The 22,271-nt window shown below is 35.8% G+C and overlaps 1 protein-coding gene across 1 annotated transcript; it reads left to right on the forward strand.

Annotated features, from left to right (window-relative positions):
• Positions 1-5,197: 5,197 nt before the first annotated feature.
• Positions 5,198-21,118, forward strand: LOC144977610 (uncharacterized). Its single transcript, XM_078923003.1, has 4 exons — positions 5,198-5,354; positions 5,977-6,048; positions 10,923-11,105; positions 13,357-21,118. Exons 2-4 carry the CDS (start codon positions 5,979-5,981, stop codon positions 14,508-14,510), a joined length of 1,407 nt encoding a protein of 468 aa, XP_078779129.1. The 5' UTR covers positions 5,198-5,354; positions 5,977-5,978; the 3' UTR covers positions 14,511-21,118.
• Positions 21,119-22,271: the final 1,153 nt, after the last annotated feature.

Raw genomic sequence — 22,271 nt, forward strand, 5'->3', positions numbered from 1 at the left:
TTGGTCCGGGCTATTGCACACCTACTCCTATCCGCCGCCTAGGGACCAACCTGGTGCTTTACAATCTCTCCTGGGATTGACATGGCTTCCAGTAATAATAATAATAATAATAATAATAATAATAATAATAATAATAATAATAATAATAATAAGAAGAAGAAGAAGAAGAAGAAGAAGAAGAAGAAGAAGAAGAAGAAGAAGAAGAAGAAGAAGAAGAAGAAGAAGAAGAAGAAGAAGAAGAAGAAGAAGAAGAAGAAGAAGAAGAAGAAGGAGAAGAAGGAGAAGGAGGAGAATGAGAAGAAGAAGAAGAAGAAGAAGAAGAAGAAGAAGAAGGAGGAGGAGGAGGAGGAGGAGGAGGAGGAGGAGGAGGAGGAATGTTGGGATGTTGCAATTTGAACACTGAACCATTCGCTTGATTCTCTTCACCAAGCTAAAATGTAACAGACTATTGGTTCTTTGGGTAGGACAGAACCATGATAGCAAGTGAGGTGTGTCATATTGTAATTTTAAGCGCTGTAAGATCAACTCAATAATTAACCCTGTCTTCGTGGCTTTGTAAAGATATTGTTTCCTTTAAAAAATATAAAAACCCACAGGAAATCGGGCATAGGCCTAGTAAACATTATGTTGAATCCAGTCTGATTTATCCAATGAATATAGGGTAGAATCAGGTAAGTTCGCCGACGGGGAAATTCGCCGGACCCTCCACCCCCAAGAAATAATGCTTGGTGAACATTTGTCCTTACACCCCTCACGTTGGAATAGTCCATATTCAAAAGACAAGATGTGAATCTACGTATTGCTTCAGTTTGAAGGAAGCAAATGAGAAATCTTTAAGAGTTATAGCACTTCAAAATGACATGTAGTAATCAAGATGTTGTGACATCCTTGACTTTTTGATTGTAACGGCAACCCTACACTAACGTTCCCCTAGTTTGTGCAGTTGAATGTGAAGGCCCTGGTCACAAAATCAATGTTGTATTGACTTTGTGGTCATCCATATCCATTTTATTTTCATTATCAGTGTATATTATCATCAGAAAAATATTTCTAAAAATTGTAATACAATATTTCAAAAATCTATAATTTCGGGTAAATTCACCGGTCTTCTTCTTCTTCTAGGTTCCATGCCTGGTCCAGGCTTCGGATACTGCATGAATTATCTCTCTCCATTCCTCCCTGTCTCTTGCCTTTTCAAACAGCTCTTGGATTGTTAGGCTGGTGAAGCCCTTCAGTTGGTCTATGAGTGTTTTTCTTTGTCTCCCCCGGGCGCGTTTACCAGGTATTTTTCCACAACTTGCCAGGTATTCATTCTTATCTTTCCTTACTATGTGTCCGAAAAAGGATAGTTGTCGATCCACTATTAAGGGCATTAGTTTCCTTTGTTGGTATGTTTGTTTTAGCACTTCTTCGTTCGTTTTGTGTGCAGTATACGATATTCTCTGCATCCTTCTCAAGCACCACATTTCAAAAGCTTCAATGTTCTTTTGTGTTTCTGCATTTGTAGTCCAGCTTTCGCATCCGTATAACAAGATTGGCCACACGTAGCACTTCAAGACTCGGAATCTAATCCCGAACGACATCTGTTTGTTTTTCAAAATGTTTCCCAGGTCCATGAAGGCCTGTTTGGCTTGAGTTATTCTTGCTCGTATGTCTCGGTTACATCTTCCATCTGTTGTCACTATTGAACCTAGGTATTTAAAACTTTCTACGTTGGTAAGTTGCTCGCCGTGAATCGTTATATTGCAGGTGTTGTTGTTTTCGGGGTTTTTCTGTATTACCATGCATTCCGTTTTGGTGATATTCACTTCCATTCCCGTGGCTTTACTATCTACTACCACTTTGTCAACAATCTTTTGAAGTTGGATTTCTGATGTTGCAATGAGTACCGTATCGTCTGCGTATCTTATATTATTTATGTTGTGACCTCCCACTTTTATTCCCTCCATATTATTTATGCCCCTCATGATTGTTTCTTGGTATAGATTAAACAGATCTGGTGAGGCAACACACCCTTGACGGACTCCTTTCTTAATAGGAATGGAATTTCCTGTAGAGTTTCCGATTTTGATAGATGCCTGCTGGGTGTAGTATAATGTTTGCATGAGTCTGAGGTCTTTCTCATCAGCGCCAATGGAGTGCAGTTGTTTTAGTATTTCTTCGTGGCGTACTCTATCAAAAGCTTTTTTGTAGTCGACAAAACAGAGGTATAGTGGGGTCTGAACCTGTATAGCTCTTTCACTTAAAACACGGAGGAGGTATATTGCGTTCCTTGTCCCTCTGTCAGGTTGGAATCCATATTGTTCTTCTGCGATTTCGGGTTAATCTTATTCCTTAGCCTGTTGATAATTATACGCAACAGTATTTTGTTGATGTGGCTTATTAAACTTATAGTTCTAAAATTTTCGCATCTGACTGCACCTGCTTTCTTTGGTATTGCTATGAAAATAGAGTTACAGAGATCTTCTGGAATTTTCCCAGTATTGTATATATTGTTGAATAATATGTGAAGTTCATCAATTGCTAGATCTCCTAGGCTTTTTAATACCTCTACAGATATTTCATCAGGGCCTGTTGCTTTACCATCCCTCATTCGTTCCATGGCATGTTCAATTTCACTTTTGGTGATGTTTGGTCCGCTTAATGGTTCTTTGAATTTCAGTGGTGGTTCATTTCTATTTGGATCATTGTACAGTTCGCCTATGTATTCTACCCATCGGCTTTCTATATGTTGTTCTTCAAATAGCAGTTCCCCTTGTTTGTTTTGGATACAACTTCCTGCTGCTTTGCTTTTCCTTTTCCCTGATAGTTCTTTTATTCTTTGGTGAGCTTGTTGGGGGTTGGGTTTGTATTCTCTTTCGATTTCGCAGCATTTCCAGTCTAGATAGTTCTCGTGTGCCTCGATGCATCCCTACTCCTTTCCAAAAAGGAGTAGGGATGATCTTAGACCAAAAATCAACCAAATTTTACAAAGGGCACGTAGCAATCTCAGACAGAGTTTTGCTGGTTAAGCTAAGAGGACCTGTAGTTGACACCAATATTATTCAAGTTTATGCACCAACAGAAGAGGCGACAGATGCAGATATGACAGAGTTTTACCATTCACTAGACAAAGCAAAACGAATGTGTAAATCACAAGAAGTCCTTATGGTAATGGGGGACCTAAATGCTAAGATTGGCAGAGGCAGAGATGGTGACATAATCGGACCACATGGACTCGGAGACAGAAATGAACGAGGAAACATCTGGGCAGATTGGTGTAGAACAAATAAATTAATGATTTCAAACACCTGGTTTCAACAACACCCAAGAAGAACCTGGACATGGCAATCACCAGGGGACAGAGCAAGGAACCAGATAGACTTTATAGCAGTATCATCAAGATTCAGAAATGGCATATTAAATTGCAAAACCTACCCAGGCGCCGATGTAGACAGTGACCATGTCCCAGTTGTTTGTACAATAAGGATAAAGTTTAAAGCTATTCAGAGAACAGCTGGTAGAATAAAGAGGGATTACAGGTTATGCAAAGACAATGGCATACAAACAAAAATGAGAGAAGAATTTGAAAATGCACTCATGATACAAAGCCAAAGTGAACCTGATAATGAAAAATGTGAAAAACAATTTGATATATTCCAAAAGTGTGTCAAAGCAACTGCAGAAAAGCATTTACCAATAGCTCAAATAAACAGCAAAAAGGAATGGATGACAAATGAAATTCTAAACCTATTTGAAGAAAGACGAAAATGCAACAGAGGGTCTGCAGAATACCAAACATTGAACAACCACATTAAATCCAAATGCATCGAGGCACACGAGAAATTCACCGGTACTCTCGGGTAAATTCGCCGTACATCACTATCATCATACTATAATTATTCCAAAGACGATTTTAGTGTGCAATAGACGCTGTAAGTTAGCACTAAAATATAACTAAGTTAAGAAAAGTAAATAATAAATATGTACGTGGGTTTAATAACCACAAATCAGTCGACTCGGGTATGGATGGGCAGCAGGCTATGAACTTGTGATTGGCATTGTAATGTATCCATAGGAAGGCACTTTACATACATCATCACACTCGATTCAAGTGCCAATAACTATGTGTTAATATTGCAGTATTGGATAATGTAGAGAGATTTGAGGACAAGAAGAGTTTAAGAAATGGAAATTGTTCCTCATATTGTCTTGTAGGGAGAAAAACTAAGTACAAAATCTCGCGGCGAAGTTACCCGCCAGTGGCGGCGAAGTTCCCCGACGTGCGGCGAATGTACCCGACAACAGTGGCAGTTTTCAAAGGACTTCAAAGGAAAAAATACAATATAAATCTACGTTAACACTTCACAAAAAAATAATTGATTGACCAGGTAAACTTATTGTCAGTGTTTGGGTTGCCCAATTGGCAAATTGGCCTCCCACGGCAGGCCAGAAGTGAGACAGTGAAAAAACGGCGAAATTACCCGATTTTACCCTATGTGTTTAGTTAACAATATTCAACTGTAATAAGTGGTCATGTTGGCTATATAGTTACCAAATTTAAAATGCTGAACGTCTATTTTTTAAATTTGATTTCTACATACATCTGACGTCAAACACGTTTCTATTCCAAAGAAGTAATTTAAATGATAAGATTTTAGTATATGAAGAACGATAACAAATAGGTGATAAAACACGATTAATGCGTATAGAACTACAGTGATTTTTTTCGGTACTAAAACGTTTCTATTCTAAAATATCTGGTATAGAATAGTCAATATTTGCCAGTTTGGTATTTTTAATTAAAATTTTTTGCAAAAAACAACTACTAATTTATTTTATTTTTCATTTTAAAAATAATGATGATAAAAATGAAATGAATTAATTGATAAGTAATGGCTAAATAATTCTTTTTCAAAATAAATAACCAATCATTTTGCAAATTATTTTATTTTCCGAAAATAAGTCAGTCAATGATATAATACTCGCGTTGGTTAAAGAAAGGTTGTGTAAATGTGCTGCTCGAAGCATTGTTATTAATTGTTTGTTCATAAAGGGGAGACCCGAAACGTTCATTTGATCTGTTTTTGTAATTAAATTGAAGCTTACATTGAATTTCACGTTATTATCTATTTCTTCGAGCAGCAACATTTACACAAGACACAGAAGGGGTATTTGGTATTTGGCTTCTTTTATAATATTTATCTGGTATCTCAGTGTTCATTCCGTTGGAAGAAAAAAAAATAATAAAAAGATGAAAAACCGAGTCGACCATAAATTATAAAATTATCTCTTCACTGAGGAAATATTTTATCCTACTTCTTCTCACTGCCACACTATGTCCTAAAAGAGTCATTGTAAACATGGCATTTTTGGTAAGCGATGAACCAGTGAATGATTTATGCCACAAATTACTGAAATATTTTAACTCTTAAACTCATGAATGGATTTTCATTTTAGTTTTAGGGATTAAAATTTAAGTTGAATGAGAGGCGAGATATATTGAAACTCGCACATCATCTCTGCTTTACTCCGTCTCTCTTATATTATAATTCATACCTAAACACACCAAATACCAATCATTTCATTTGTCAATGATCCAAAAATAATTTTTGTTTTGTTTTGAGTTTTGTTTTTGTTTTGTTGTTGATTATTTGAATTTGGATAATGTAAAAAAGCATTCCTCTCCATTTTGTGAGAACGCAGATTTCTTTGATTGTCAATTATTTTGCGACCCACTCAAACTCCAATGCTAAGACTCCGGGGTTTTCGAGAGATTTTAAACGATCTTTCTATACAGATACAATAACTATCTTGTATATAGAAAGTTGGTTCATAATTTCCATGTAAATCTCACACAATTCGTAGACATTTAATTCGAATCCTGTCAAGATAAAAATACGTAAAAAAGAATTCAAATAATTCGTATTCTTATCAAATTTTAATTAATCCAATGTCTTTGTTAATTGTAACTGTATTCTTTTCTTTCTTTTTCAGTCATGATTCACTCAGAAATGGAATGTGAAAACGAAACTCTGGTCAGACATGACATAGACATTCAAGAGAAAGGTTTTCAAATTTTTACTTAAGTCAAATTTTTTTCTCCAAATGTCAGTGCTGTTATTTAACTCATCAGTTCCATGGATATTCACGCTTTTTAACACATCATGCAGTTGATCAATCCTAGCAATGGACTCCTAATTTTAATCAAACGGAGTTTAGTGAGCAGCAGCAGTGGGAGTCAAATTGTGACCCAACTCGCCCATAAGAAAGTTATGACTGGAAATTACGTTCGCTTTTACTAAGAGTTTTAGAGGGGTTCAATTAAAGATGCATAACTTTGTTATAAGAGGAATATTGCAGATATTTTGGTATCATAATCATTATTTTCGTTACCGGGCACCTAGCCTCAGGATCTACGTACACGGTAACATTTATACAAGGTAACCTTGAATCTCGCCTTTAGTGAACTTAAAGGGTTAAATTGTATTGTTTGATTTTTTAAAATAACACACACAAACACACATACAGAGCGAGGTCTATCCATAGCTTGTATTGTAGCGACAAACCAGTTACTGGAGCTACCGTGTACGTAGATCCTGAGGCTAGGTGTCCGGTTACCGTGGACGTAGACACTGCCTTAATCAAAAGGAAACAAATTTACAATAATTATAAAATACAGGGAATCCCAATAAAGAACAAACATTGAAAAATTTAATGAGTTGTGCGATAAAATGGGAAGTGCAAAGAAGAAGAAAATATACATTTAAAGAAAGATCACACAAGCACACAAACCTTTTGTTTTATCAAATACCAACCATACTTTTACAAGATCTACATATAATCATTTGAAAATATTTCCCCAAACAGTTAGTGATTATGAAAATACCATAAAAACTTGCAAAAACTGATCGAAAAAGGAAATCGTTTCTGGATGTTTGTTTGTTTTTTTTACCTCTCATAGTCGGCAGGAGGTCACTTTCTGTGTCTTATTCCCTTTTTTATTTTATGACAAATTGCCACTATTTTTAAGACAATAAAGACATATATTATTATTATGTCTGTTTTGTGAGTTTGTCTTCGCTGTCTTTGTCTTGGAATGGGATTCGTTGGTTTTTTCCTTGCCTTGATCCGAGACATTGGCAGGGAGGGAATATAAGTCAAATATATTTAGTTTTGGGAGATGATATTTTTTTTCCTTGTAAATCTCTCTGTTATGTAAGTACTTTGACTTTTTTGTTTGTTTAGGATATATATTATGGTTTGTAAACATTTGAGTACGTGCCTCTTAGTGGAATCCTGTGCTTATGTGTGGATGAGACTTTTAGGTGATCTCATACTAATTACACTTTGAATCTACATCTGCTCACTGTTTGTCATAGATTGTCATAAATTTTTGTGTGTGCTGACAAATGCAACTTTATAATTCTTTGACTAGCCTTACTGGCGCTAAAATTAAAATGACCTAAATGTGTTGCAAGCTCTGTAAAACCTTTAAAAATACAAATACACATGAAATTGTTTCACCACAAGACAAGTGTCACAACCTTTACAAAGTACATCGTCCAAAGCAACTTTTGATCGTTCACGGCGTCTAAACTGCACTATAAATCTGACCGTTTAGTTTCCCGCTGTTCCAAGCGCCGACGTAACCTCACCCGACAGGTAACCGGGGTCAACAGCGGTCAGCCGATATCAATTCCCAGAACGTAGATTTGACGTGCATTGGGTGATACCAATGGATGATTTCCGTACCAATTAACCTCACGATCTTCGTGACGATGCAATTCCACCCAAAATGCAAAGAATTCTCGCAGACCTCCTCTTTCCATCGGTCCAATTTTTATTTCAATATCTCCAGTACTTATTCCACAAGCCGTGATTCAAATTCACCTATTTTTCTATAACATTTAAATAAAATTACTTGTAATTACCTCAGGATTCTAAAAAAACGTTGCTATAAACTTCAAATTTTTTTTGGTGTGATTCACAAGGCACAAGTTTTACTACGAAAGGAGGTAAGTTTCATTTACTCTTCAGTTTTCATTATTTTGTAATGATTATTTTTCCGCGGTAGGTCAGGTAATAATGATATTACCTCTTTAGCCTTGTTCTTGAAACGTAATATTTCGCTGCGGTTTTATTGTTAATTATATTTTTATTTTTTATTTTTTTCAATGATGAGTTAATTTGATTTTTAAATTGCATAATTTGAATTATCTTGCTAATGTTTAATTTTAAATGACATTGTGTGTTGGGCCTCAACTTAGCTCAACTGCTTGTTAGAATTTTCCTGCCCCCCCCCCCCCCCCCCCCTTTCTTTCACCAAATTGGGTGAAGTATTTGGTTTTTCTTTTTCCAAATTTTATGTACGCTGTTATGTATGCGTGGATATGAGAAGTAATACAGACTGTTTTAAAACTCATTTTATTCATTAATTCACTATATCATTGCTTACATCGCTCAGTCAATTTTGAATTTTCTCTTACAGCATGGACCACACAATTGCAAGTCATAACCAAGCAGTGAATTCATTATGTAGGACATGTGGTATGATTTGTTTAACACAGAAATAGAAACATGCCCACAAGAAACCATTTAAATGTTCAAATTATTCTAATGACATTCTTTTAGTCTATGGGACTGACACGGCATTGGACAAGCAAGGAACACACTCATAATTTATGTGTAAAATGTACACATTATAAAGCACATTGAACACACGACTCATTAGCTTCTTTGTATTTTCTCATTGCCAAGACGCTAATAATAAATAAATCAACCTTGAAACGGGTTGCACTTGCATGTTTGATATCGACAGAGTAGAATATAACAACAAACTCCAAAACGCAGGAGAGACTTTCAAATCTCATGCACGAGCCACTGACCCTCAGGGATGGTCCTATTGCCTCTGAATTGGACAGAATACCGCATTACACCACAGGCTTACCACAGCAGATCATTCATTGGCAACCAGTGCCACAAATACTTACAAGAAAAAGTCTACACTTACAATTATCCAACAAACAAAGAACTGCACCCGCGACCCACTCATCATTGACGACGCATGCAGTATTGGATTAATTTTCGACAATATAAACAAGGCCTATAGTCATGTGCACAACTTTATTTCACACACAAAATCAATCAAAGCAGACACAATCCAATATATTCAAAGTGCAATAAAACATTACACGGATACATACAGAAAATATTTTCCAAACAAAATAATCCCAAAACAACACCTCATTGAGTACCACTGCATACCACACATCACTCAATATAAGTTTAGACTTAGACTTCTTGGAGAACAAGGCACAGAAACCTGTCACCAAACAACAGCAAAATTGGAAAAAAAAGAGCATCCGGCATTATCAATGATATGAATAAAATGCGATTTGTCATCAACGCAATGCAGTTAAAGACCAGCCCCAAACTACACTGACGAGTTTGAATGCTCGTAGCGGATATATTTTGTTGAGGAAAAATACGTTTTTTGTGAGGAGAAGTATTTACATCTTGTCTTTATAATACATAAAATTCAGACAAATTTATAGCAACGTTTTTTTTTCTCTAATTTTTGAAATGTTGCACCCGCTTTATTTTTTGTGTAATTTGTTACCGTCCATTGATAACTTATATTGAGAAATCTAGTAATACTATGAAAAAATAAAAAACACACAGTAAAAGAAGAAAATATAAACTTTTATACCAAGTAGTGATATTTCAACTCATTCAATATGGGTGTCTAACAGACAATAAAACAAAACATTGTTAAATTGAGTGAAACGGCAATCCCCGTTAGGTAAATTCCTCTCGGTGATTGACCGCTCAACGTGACCGGGTCAGCAGGTGTCAGGAACGGGATACCGTCTCAACTAAACTGTTGTCGTTGTGTACGCTGTGCGTTGTGGTCAGAAATTGTTTTTTTAAGCTGGAATTTAAAAATTATTTATATTTAGTAAATCAAATTACCACAAACAAAATATTGGAACGTAATATAAATAGAAAAAACTATAGAGTCTAAAGATAAATGTAACCAACTGCCAATACAAAATCCTTTCAATTATTGAACAATTAGGCCAAAAAGTTCTAATATTGAAGAATCAACTGCATGAATAATTACATTTCATAAAAAGTAATTTAACCCTTTTTATTGTGAGTAATAAATTAAATGTTCGAGTTAAGAAAAGTCTGGGTGTTTTATTGCTCTAAATAATACAATCTCACTGGTAAAAAATAAGATGATGTCCCCAAGAATTTTTATGTAAGTTATAAGCACAGTGGCTTACCAGAGTTCCTGATATCTCGGTTGGTAAGGTAGAGCACTCTCTTTACAAATAAAGTAACTAACATTCCCATCTGCAGTTTGGATTTTTGTATGGACCCCGCTGTTCACCCAGGTAGCCGAGTCGGATAGATCGGGCAAAAAGAACTTTTTGATAGGCAAATGTCCCATCCAAAAGGTTGCAAGTAATTGTTATTATCTAACGCTACATAAATATTGAGATAAATCCAGCTCGATTAACCTTTTGGCTTTGAAGTGCTGTTACTCATCATCCTATCCTAGTGCATTGCCAGAGAGAACTGTAAAACGGCAATGCTCCCATTCCAAAAGTGGGCTCTACTTAAAAGGGATGAAGTTGTTAAACATCAAACAAACTTATTTCACACCATGTGCATAAGTCTCAGTCTCAGTTGTTTGTTACTTTGCATAACCAAATTACAAGAATATAAATTTATTGAAGGTGTGGGCAGGAGAGGGGGGAATAAATAGGATAACTACACTGGTACCAACAGATATTAGATGGAATAGTGGGTGTTAAAATTTCACTTCAGTCTCAAAGTTTAATTTACCTGTTTTTGTTTTTTTTTACGCACAAATGTGCATTTTATAAGGGCTTGAAGAACAGCCCATCTACCATAATCAATTTATATTTCAGAAATACAGAGATGCAATGATGATCTCAAGTTGGAGAATAAAGGTGTGAACGAAGTGAAGTGCCTCACTTCTAATGTTGATGCTCAGCAAAATGGAATAACAGATGGAGAATATTCAGAATATCTAAAAGCTGAACAAGACGAGAAGTGTGAATTTGAGGAAAACGATGACACGAATGAAGACAGTATGTTATTTTGACATTCATTAATTTTAAAAATTTAATTTCAATATGTAGGTAAAAGGATATATTAAATTAATTAGGTCCACTGTTAATAATCTGACACTCTTTGACCCACAGATTTCACAATGAATGATTAGATGGGATTTGGATGCATTCATTGTGTTCACTTCTGTTCATTTTGTAATAATTTTCTAGATCTATATCATGTGTTTAGTTTATATTTTTTTTATCAAATTAATATCTGAGGGCAAGAGCAAGAAATGAAGCTAAGTCAGTTGGGAAAAAAAAAAAGGAATGAAATGCATTTCCCATTATATAAAAACAGACTTTTATGTATAATCAAGTTGCACTGTATCACGTCAGACTTCACAAAATGTCAAGGTTACAATTTTCAAAATAGGATTTCGATTTTTATGGAGGAAAATGAGTGAGTTAACAATATCTTGAGTTTTGCTGGGACTTGGTGGATACAGTCATTATGTGCATATTCTCTACATTTTGCTCGCTTTTCTATTGTAACATTTTTTCATTACTAGGTTGACATGTTTAATTCTTGATGCATATTAATTATTAATAAGGACTTTTTACAACTTGGTAGGATTTTTTGTTGTGTGATTTGCCTAGACACCCTGTAATATCAAGACATGCAGATAATTGAATTGAGATTAAAAATCTATTTTATAATACATTTTGATTTATACGAATGAAGAAATGTCTCACATATTCAAGATAAGGTAAATTGAGTTGTTTTTTTTTTTCTTCTCAAAACATCAAGTACACAGAATTTTCTACATAATATTCTATTTGAGCCAAGGCCAAAAGGTGCCATATGCCAAGTGTGTATTTATTATGAAGTCTCTAATTATGTTCCAAAAAGGGCATGTCTTATAGTTGGAACCTTAAATGCTGGTATTTATTATGATTGAAAGATAATATGTGAAGTTTGTGACCCAAAATTTGACACAAATCTGACAAGTGTCCATGGCATCACTTCTGATCGATGACGACAAGAGTGTCACTCACAGACAAGTAACTCAAAATCTTCGCCACCACATATAACTTTATTTTCAAGGTTAGATAGCTCACAGTTATCAATCAGAGAAGTTTCAACTTTAAAACATGTTTTTATACACATAAAATAAACATCCAGTTGTGTCATCATCAAAAGTGACACTTTAGCTGAACAAAAGTTTTCAAATCAACAAGAAATATAGACACAAATATATATGTAAATATAAAATTATGAGTTAACAACTGATGCCGTATGTAATATTGACAATGTCAACTTAGACTGGGCATATCTCTGCATTAGACGATACTTTTTGGTGTTGCTTCTGAAAAAATGTTGAAAGTACTTTAGCTATGCATTGGTCTGGTGTTGCCTTCTTACTCCATGTGACAACAATGATCTTTGTTTTGTAAATCTAACTTGGTTACTTAAAAAAAAAAAAAAATTAAGTGCACCGGGGTTGATGAATAAGCTAACTCTACTTTCATTGTTATACTTTGACTCACTTGACTTAAGCCTCTTGATTCCTTGTGGAACATAGGGCCGCAACAGTACTCTTCCATCTGACTCTATTTTTAGAGGTATTCTTTATTAACAAGAAATTAAATTAAATTAAAATTCCCTTTATTCATCCCATAGGGGAAATGTCTCTAGGGTCTATTCCAAGGGAAGACTGGAATAACCCAGGCGTCAGCTGCAGTGCAGCGCTGCAAATTGAGCTAAGGCGAGGTGACTTGTTCAAGGCCACACAGTGCAGCGGCGGGTGATCGAACTCTGTACTTTTCGGGTATGAAGCAAAGACCGTACCCCTGAGCCACGCTGTCCCTGTCCCTGTCCCTGCCGGGCTCAGGTTTGTCTGGCTGCCTTCAACTCGGTCTTGATGCTTCGTCACCATGTTTGCTTTTGTTGACCAGCCCTCCTCTTTCTGTGTATTTTTTTGTGAAAATACAACCAAACTCAATAACCATGAGCAAAACAGAAACAATTAAATTTGCCATCAGATTTCATATCTTAGACATGCTGACTTGATAACTGTAAAGAAATACTCTTGATAGCATGTGCATCATTAGCCTTAAATCTGGTTTCAAAATCATGCATATCAGTAAATCCCCTTTTGACCTTGGCTCATTTATTATATTCTGCTTTTTACTTTTTCTGTTTTGATGGGTTAAATTGGTCACTTTCTGTTTCACTGTGAAATAAAACTAAACTATCAGTTCATTATGATATTTTCTTATCATTCAGATATCCACAGCACTGTTCAAGTTAGCACTGATGACTCAGCAGGGGAACACCAATGCCAGAGAAGTATTGACATGGACAGACCTCCAAATATTTCTTCTGAAGGGTTGCGCCATGACAGTTGTAAGAAATACAACAAAAATCCTCCCCGTGCTTCCTCTAAATCAAAACGATTTTTTTGCAGTGAATGCAACAAGTCTTTTAACAGGAAAAGCAACTTGATGGTACATGAAAAAATTCATACAGGCGAACCTCGAGAGAAATCTTTTGTGTGTAGCGTCTGCAACAAGACATTTGGCACCAAGAGTAACTTGCACTGCCATATTCGAATTCATACTGGTGAGAAACCATTCAAATGCACCATGTGTGATAAAGCATTTACTGTTAGTAGCAGTCTTCATGCCCATGTGAGAATTCACACTGGAGAAAGGCCATATGTCTGTGATGTGTGCGGTAAAGGGTTTACTGAGTGCAGTCAATTGCAGAAACATCGTAGAAACCATACAGGAGAGCGTCCATATAAATGTCAGATTTGCTTCAGCGCATTCACTCAAAAGAGCAGCCTCGATTCACACATGAAAATGCATACAGGAGACAAACCATTCAAGTGTTCTATATGTGGTAAAGTGTGTCGAACCAGTAGTGAAGTCCAGGTGCATATGAGGACACATACCGGAGAGCGCCCTTACAAATGCTCTGTGTGCGATACAGCGTTTAGTCGTCCTGATAGTGTAGAAAAACATATGAGAACCCATACTGGAGAAAAACCATATCGTTGTGAAGTTTGTCAAAAATCATTTACTGTGAGCAGTGCCCTGCATAGGCATCTCAAGACACATACTGGAGAGAAACCCTACAAGTGTAAAATCTGTGATAAAACCTTTGGGGAAAGCGGTAATTTGAATAAGCACATGAGGAAGGTTCATAAGTGCAGAAATGGGAGTAGTAACTCTGATGTGAACATTGGTAATTGTACAGACATGATTAATAGTAGCAATAGTAATAGTAACGATGGTAATGAACAAGTCGCTGTTTTCATCCCACCTCATAACAACACTGTGTTCGGTCCCATGTCCATCCCAGTGTTCCCTGGAAATGAAAGTCTATCCAGACTGTATATCAGTCCTTCCACAGAACTGCCTCCAGTTGCTAAATAATGAGAAAGTTGAAATCAGACCTGCTGCTGATACAGATGTGCATTGTAGGTACAAACATGTTTTTTTTTAAAGCCAAAATTTATCAAATTCCTATTTTCTCACCAGAATTTTAGAGGAAAATGGTTGAAAATTTTGCTTTTTTTGGAAAGAAATGGATATGTTAACAAACTGAATGACATAACATCTTTTTTTTGAAATTGTGCATTTTATGTTGTAACTGTAACAGAATTTTTCCCTAAAATTCAGTTTTCTTTCTAAGAATGTACAGATATCTTGTTTGTAACTTGTGTCAGGTCTCGTTAATTTCCTATCCTGAAGGAACTCTTGATAAGAAAAACTGGGGGGGGGGGGGGGGGTTGAAGGGAGTTAATTTCTTTGAATAAATTGTTCCCATGTGGTTTTACCCACTTGTTTGAAGCATCATCCAAGAGTTGAATCATTCCTATAGAGGGTAGGGAGGTACTTGATGCGTCTTCTATCCCCTTATATCTGTTTTCCAATTTGCTTTCTGTCTTTATCTTGGAATTTGAAATTACTGGGTTTTGTCCTGGCCCTGGCCAGAGTCCTTGGCTGAGAGGGAAACAGTCAAATGCATAGTTATTGTTTTGGGAGATTATATTTTTTCCCCTTTTAATTCATGTCTCTGTTACGTATTATTATGTTTGTTATTTTGAATGTATAATATTAGCATTTGAGTGTATTCCTCTTTGTTGGATCTTGAGCTTGTGTCCGGATGAGACTTATAGGTGATCTCAAACTAAGTACATTGATGGTATGCTCTTGGAATCTACATCTTATCCCTATTTGTTCCCAGTTCCCATTTGTCTTTTTTCGACTATCCTATTTTTTTCCTTTTTACAGGCGCTGATATGACCTATATGTGTTGCAGGCGCCGTAAAACCCTTTAAAACAAACAAACAAACAAGAGATGAATAAAAATTATTGGAGACTATTTATATTTTGAATGATTTACAATTATTGATAATTTCCCAATTATGCCATTTTCCTGTATGCTTTATCAAGAATATCCATACTTAACAGATGACAGTCATTTTTTCTCGTTTCTCCCAGTGTTCTATTTATAGAACATCTTAGCTGCTGTTTTCAAGGTTTTTAGCATTATTGAGGCCTTTAAAGATTCAATACAGACTTTGAGAAAGACCATAATTTTTTTTCAGTTTCTCAATGATATTCGCAGAGACAATGATACTCAGTCTGACTGAGTCAAGCCTCATTTATGAAAGTTGTGTTCGAAGCAGACTGCCCTCCGAAAGAGAGGCCAAATCTCAAATGAGGTTGTGCTGAAACGCTGTCACTTGTCTGATATGATGAAATGAGGAAAGTTTATGTTAATTTTATGATTCACTTGATATTTAAAAAGAAATAAAAAAATTCAGAAAATATTTTGTAATTTAACAGTACAGTGAAATTCACTTAAACCAAACACAGCCAAACTAAGAAGCATTATCAACTGAAATGAATTCAAGAAGCAAAGTCTTGATAAGCGAAAAACAATAATTTCCAATCCAATATTCAACTGAATAGAATTGCCTCACTTTTTACTGTGTACATTATTAATTGTTACACGACTGGTTTACTGTTATGAAGAAATGATTTGCATTTCCTTCTTTTTCTTCTCGTGGTTAATGGTGTTGTTGTTGTTGTTGTTGTTGTTGTTGTTGTTCTTCTTCTTCTTCTTCTTATTCTTATTCTTCTTCTTCTTCTTCTTCTTCTTCTTCTTCTTCTTCTTCTTCTTCTTCTTCTTCTTCTTCTTCTTCTTCTTCTTCTTCTTCTTCTTCTTCTTCTTCTTCTCCTCCTCCTCCTCCTTCAAATATACCAGTGACAGATTGAATATTATTACTGGCACTTCATTTTTTTTTCATGCCTCTTGTGATTAGATGTTTTTAAAAAAAGTGATAAGTTAATTCACTCTCCAATCAATTTTTTTCTTCCTCCTTTGTTTTTTACTGCTAGTTTGGATACATTATGAGGGGAACTTGGGTGGAGATCCTGACCTCCCATAGCGGGCAGGAAGGTACATACTGTGTCTTCTATCCTCTTATATCTGTTTTCCAACATGCTATCTGTCTTTGTTTTGGAATGAGATTACTTGGTTTTGTCCTAGCCCTGGCTGGAGTCTTAGCTGGGAGGGAAACAGTCAAACGCATAGTTATTGTTTTGGGAGATGATATTTTTTTTCCTTGTAAATCATTTCTCTGTTTTATATTATTTTTTTAATTTTTAACATATGATTTGTAACCATTTGAGTGTATTCCTCTTAGTTGGGTCTTGTGCTGGTGTCTGGATGAGATTTTTAAGTAAGTACTTTGATGGTGTGCTCTTGTAATCTACATCTGTTTCCTATTTGAACCAATTCTCCTTTGTCTTACCTTTTCTTGTGTGCTTTAATTGTAATTCTAGAACTTTTTACTATCCCATTTTCTTCCTTTATACTGGCGCTGATATAACCTAAATGTGTTGCAAGCGCTGTAAAGCCCTTAAAAACGAAAAACGAAACTATCACAGGATTAGTTGGTGCCTTATAGAGACTTTATCCAAGAAGATGGCATCTCCTGCCTGAACAAACTTTCCTTCAGAGCCATTTGGCCCATGGAGCTGGAGTTTATCCCGGTTTCTATACAATGAAACGGACAATTGCTTGCCATCCTTTTGATAGGATTCTAGTCTATCACAAAGTACTTTCCTCCAGATCTAACAGACCCAGCTACTCAATCAATGCTGAGTCGACTACGCGCAGGATCGATCAGCCCCTTGGTGTGTGAGGCAAGTGCTTTCCCAACTGAGATATTGGGACCCTCTACACAAACGTTGATTAGGGGCATTTGATGAAAGTGAAAGTAATGCCTGTTGATGAATGTTTCAATGAAATAATAATGATTTTGAAGAGGAATACATGTGAAAGTGACTTGAATTGCATATCGTATCTTGTGAAAATGATGTGTCAATTGTAATATTCACCAAGAGTGTAGTTTACAATGGTCAATCTTTCAATTGTAATATTAGTAAAATGTATGTTGTAAATTTTAGACATTTTGTGTGATTTTGTGGCCATAAAGTATTTATTTCCAGAAATACAAGTTCGTTGTTTTAAATGATTAAGAGATTGTATTACTTAATTATTTAAGAAATTATCTTTGCACTTATTATTGCCTTATTTCAATTGAAGTTGTTTTTTTTTAGTATGCTTAATTTTGCTCTTTGAAGTTTGTTTTACCGTCTTGCCATATCATAGCACATTCAATGAGTAATTTTAAAGATGTCTTAAAGATTATTTTAGTGTAAAGAAATTACAAGTGGCCTTGTTCTTGAATTAGACCACTTAATTTTGACAGTCATTGCTTGGTCATTTGATACTTTTGAGATTTTCAGATTATTTATTTCATTTAATAATAAGTGACACTTATTTATTGCTCTCCATGACTCAACATCTCAAAACGCTTTACAGATTTGAATTATGTTACGAACACTTTCTTGTATTCCATTTAAACATGGATCAAAGAACATATATGCTAAATAATAGAGTGGGCAGGGAGGTACTTGCTATATCTTCTATGCCCCTGTATCATATCTGCTTTCTGTCTTTGTCTTGGGATGAGATTACTTCGTTTTGTCCTGACCATTGCCAGATATCCGAGCTGGGAGGGAAACAGTCGAATACATAGTTATAGTTTTGGGAGATGATATTTTTTTCCCTTGTAAATCATCTCTCTGTTATGTACTGTTATTTTTATATATTTAACATGATTTGTAAAAATTTGAGTGTTTTCCTCTAGGTGGGATCTTGTGCTAATGTCTAGTTGTGACTTTTGGGTGATCTCAAACTAAGTACAATGATAGTGTGCTCTTGGAATCTACAACTGTTCCCTATTTGAACCCTTCCCCTTTGTCTTACTTTTCTTGGATGCTTTGATTGTAAATCTAGAATATTTTGACTATCTCATTTTCTTCCTTTCTACTGGAATTTGAGATATTTTTTTATTTCTCTAATGAGTAGAGAGAGGTGGGGTATTCCAGGGTTTACAACATAACATTGAAAAGGCTGATCACTGAAAGATTTCAGCTTGGTTTTTAAGTACCTACATGTAATAGAGAGTTTGCTTGATGACTGAAGGCTGCTGATTTGAGGCTTGATGTTTATGAGTTCAGAAAGATAAAGAGGGGCTGCTAGGTTATTAAGACATTTGATAGCGATTTTGTAATCTGTTGTATAGGGGATGGGAAGCCAGTTCAAGTTTTCAGGGATATGGCCTGGTACACTTTTTCATTTGTATTTATTACAATCCCAGGCTTCATGCAGCCCTGACCACTCTACTTTTACAGTGATATGGTTGTTTTTTCTTTTTCTGATAAGTTATGTACGCTGTTTAATTTTGTGTACGTTGCAGTAACCAATTGAATGAATTTCAATGGAAGTCCTGACAGAATGGAACTTTAATTATCAATTTTTGATAATACCAAAGAAACAATTAACTTTTTAGTGACTTTTTCGGTTAAATATTTTCTGACATCACTTTTTCTTTTGATTTCAAAACTTAAAGATTTACAATCACTGCTTGCAAGGAATGACATGGATGACATTTCTGAGGAGATGAAACCTAGATTTTTTAACCTAATTAAACAAAAGCGTGCACTTCCCTTTAGTTGATGATAATAATTTCCCATTCTTTCGTAAGTGTCTCATTTATAAAACGGTTGTCTTGTCAAGCATTTCCATGCCGTGAATCAACATCGTCAATCATTTCAATCTCGTGTCCTGGGTGGGGATCCTGACCTCCCATAGCGGGCAGGGAGGTACACACTGTGACTTCTATCCCCTTATATCTGTTTTCCAACATGCTTTCAGTCTTTGTCTTGGAATGAGATTACTTGTTTTTTTCCTGGCCCTCGCCGGAGTCCTAGCTGGGAGGGAAGCAGTCAAATGCATAATTATTGTTTTGGGAGATGATATTTTTTTCCTTGTAAATCATCTCTGTTATGTATTATTACTATATTTGTTATTTTTTTAATGTATAATGTAAGCATTTGTTGTGTTCCTCTTTGTTGGATTTTGTTCTTGTGTCCGGATGAGATTTATAGGTGATCTCAAACTTAAGTACATTGGTGGTATGCTCTTGGAATCTACATATGATCCCTATTTGTTCCCAGTTCCCCTTTGTCTTACTTTCTCTTGGATGCTTCAATTTTAATTCTAGAACTTTTTACTATCCAATTTTCTTCCTTTTTACTGGTGCTGATATAACCTAAATGTGTTGCAAGCGCCGTAAAACCCTTAAAAACAAAAACAAACAATCTCGTGTCACTATTGCAGTGTGACAATTGAAATTGAAGACAGTTTCCAGTGATTTAATTGCAGTGCCTATGGTTTGCTATCAGCAGTTTTTGTACCTTACCATCTTCCCAATACAGATTGATACTTTTTGACCATCTGGGCTGTAATCAGGTACCCCTGTTACTGTTTTCAACAGGAAATACCTTGGTGCCCAGACATAACACTGCCACTAATCCTGTGCAATTAGTTTGTGCTAACAACCTTATTTCTGTCAAATTCTCAACTGTTCTGTCGTGTCCATATATCACAGAATACATTCATGTGGTCATCATTTTCATGTAAAACTTGACATTTGTCAGCCGATGGATTATTATAATGCCTAGTTGTTGCCTTCCATGCTGCAAAAGCCAGTAGTTGTTTGCTTGTTTCGTTGTCGACATAATAAGAGACAATGGAAACAAAATAGTTCAATAAGAACTGAACAGCGTGTTAACCATTGATGCTGCTCATAGTATTTTGAAGAAAAATACAGTCCATGCTGCCTTCGAGCACAGTCATTGGTAGGAGGTTGGGGAAACTAAAGCTAACATAGAGCAAATGTATTCGTCTGATTAACCAGCCGTCATTTCCTACTTGATCATATTAAAATTACAGTCGAAAACTGATATATCGACATCGTCGGAACCGTGGTATAATTTTGATATAAGCGTGATGTTGATATATTAGTCATTCCAAAAAAAATGAAAGGGAAACAAATAAGAAAAGATGATATATATAATAACAAGGGAAGTCAATCTTGACGATTTGGTGGCCTTTAAAAGGACCGATTTAGAAATTTATTACGGTTCACTTTATTTGATTTTAATAAGTCTGTTATTGTGGTCTGTCTCTGAAAATAAAGAATATTTTTATTATGGACCCTTTTCCTCAGCACTGACAAGGACGTCAAATAAGGAAGCGCCCTCGTGAAGTTTCTGCTCAAAACAGTGTAAGGTCCTGGGTGGGGTTCCTGCCTTCCATAGCGGGCAGGGAGGTACATACTGTGTCTTCTATCCCCCTATATCTGTTTTCCAACTAGCTGTCTGTCTTTGTCTTGGAATGAGATTACTTGGTTTTGTCCTGGCCCTGGCGGATACCTTGACTGGGAGGGAAACAGTCAAATGCATAGTTATTGTTTTGGGAGATGATATTTTTTTCCTTGTAAATCATCTCTCTGTTATGCATTGTATTATGTTTTCTTTATAGTATATACGATTTGTAATTTGAGTGTATTCCTCTTAGTGGGGACCTGTGCTTTTGTCTGGATGAGACTTTTAGGTAATCTCAAACTAAGTGCTTTGATAGTGTGCTCTTGGAATCTACATCTGTTTCCTATTTGAACCAATTCCCCTTTTGTCTTCTCTTTTCTTGGCCACTTGAATTGTATTTCTATAACTTTTTACTATCTTATTTTCTTCCTTTTTACTGGCGCTGATATGACCTAAATGTGTTGCAAGTGCCGTAAAACCCTTAAAAACATAAACAGTGTAGGGTCTTGAAAGCTACAAAAGTGGCCTAGAAACTGGTCCCAATGGGTGGGGTTCCTGACCTCCCATAGTGGGCAGGGGGGTACATACTGTGTCTTCTATCCCCTTATAACAGTTTTCCAACATGCTTTCTGTCTTTGTCTTGGAATGAGATTACTTGGTTTTGTCCTGGCTCTGGCTGGGAGGGAAACAGTCAAATGTATAGTTAAGTTTTGGGAGATGCTATTTTTTTTCCTTGTTCTAAATCATCTCTCTGTTACGCACTGTATAATGTATTAGTGTTTTACTCTTAGTGGGGACTGTGCCTGTGTCTGGATGAGACTGTAGGTGATCTCAGACCAAGTACATTGGTGGTAGGTATGCTCTTGGAATCTACATCTGATCCCTATTTGTTCCCAGTTCCCCATTGTCATGCTTTCTCTTGACTGCTTTAATTGTAATTCTAGAACTTTCTACCATCCCATTTTCTTCCTTTTTACTGGCGCTGATATAACCTAAATGTGTTGCAAGCGCCGTAAAACCCTTAAAAACAAACAGAGAAAAGCTTACACGACCCGGGACCTGACTTGATTGCTGACATCACGGTTATGATCAATGACAATTCACAGGATGTCATTGAACAATAGTATCGCATTTTCCATGACTGTTGTTTTACATCACAAGATATCTCTGCAATTTCCTTGGCTGTTGTGTTTTAATTCACTGCAGGATATCTTGACTGAATATAAATTGTATTCATTCTTTTTTTTTAGACAAATTATTGTCGGTATCAATGGTTCGCAACGTCGATATAACTGTCTTGAGGTAAAATTTATGTTGAAAAAGGCGATTTTTATTTACCAATGTTATATAGCGAGAGGATAAAAAAAAAAAAAAAAGAAAAAAAACAGGACTTACTGGGTGGGGTTCCTGACCTCTCATAGAGGGCAGGGAGGTACATGCTGT

Source organism: Berghia stephanieae, chromosome 7 (assembly GCF_034508935.2).
Source record: "Berghia stephanieae isolate SIO BIC M18660-M18661 chromosome 7, UCSD_Bste_1.3, whole genome shotgun sequence".
Lineage (NCBI taxonomy): Eukaryota > Metazoa > Mollusca > Gastropoda > Nudibranchia > Aeolidiidae > Berghia > Berghia stephanieae.

Bases quoted from the DNA above. Each gene is read 5' to 3' on its own strand.
- LOC144977610 (XM_078923003.1), top strand. From the start codon at position 5,979: ATGATTCACTCAGAAATGGAATGTGAAAACGAAACTCTGGTCAGACAT. The intron at 6,049-10,922 runs GTTTTCAAATTT...TTTATATTTCAG, and splicing joins CATAGACATTCAAGAGAAAG to AAATACAGAGATGCAATGAT. The intron at 11,106-13,356 runs GTATGTTATTTT...CTTATCATTCAG, and splicing joins CGATGACACGAATGAAGACA to ATATCCACAGCACTGTTCAA.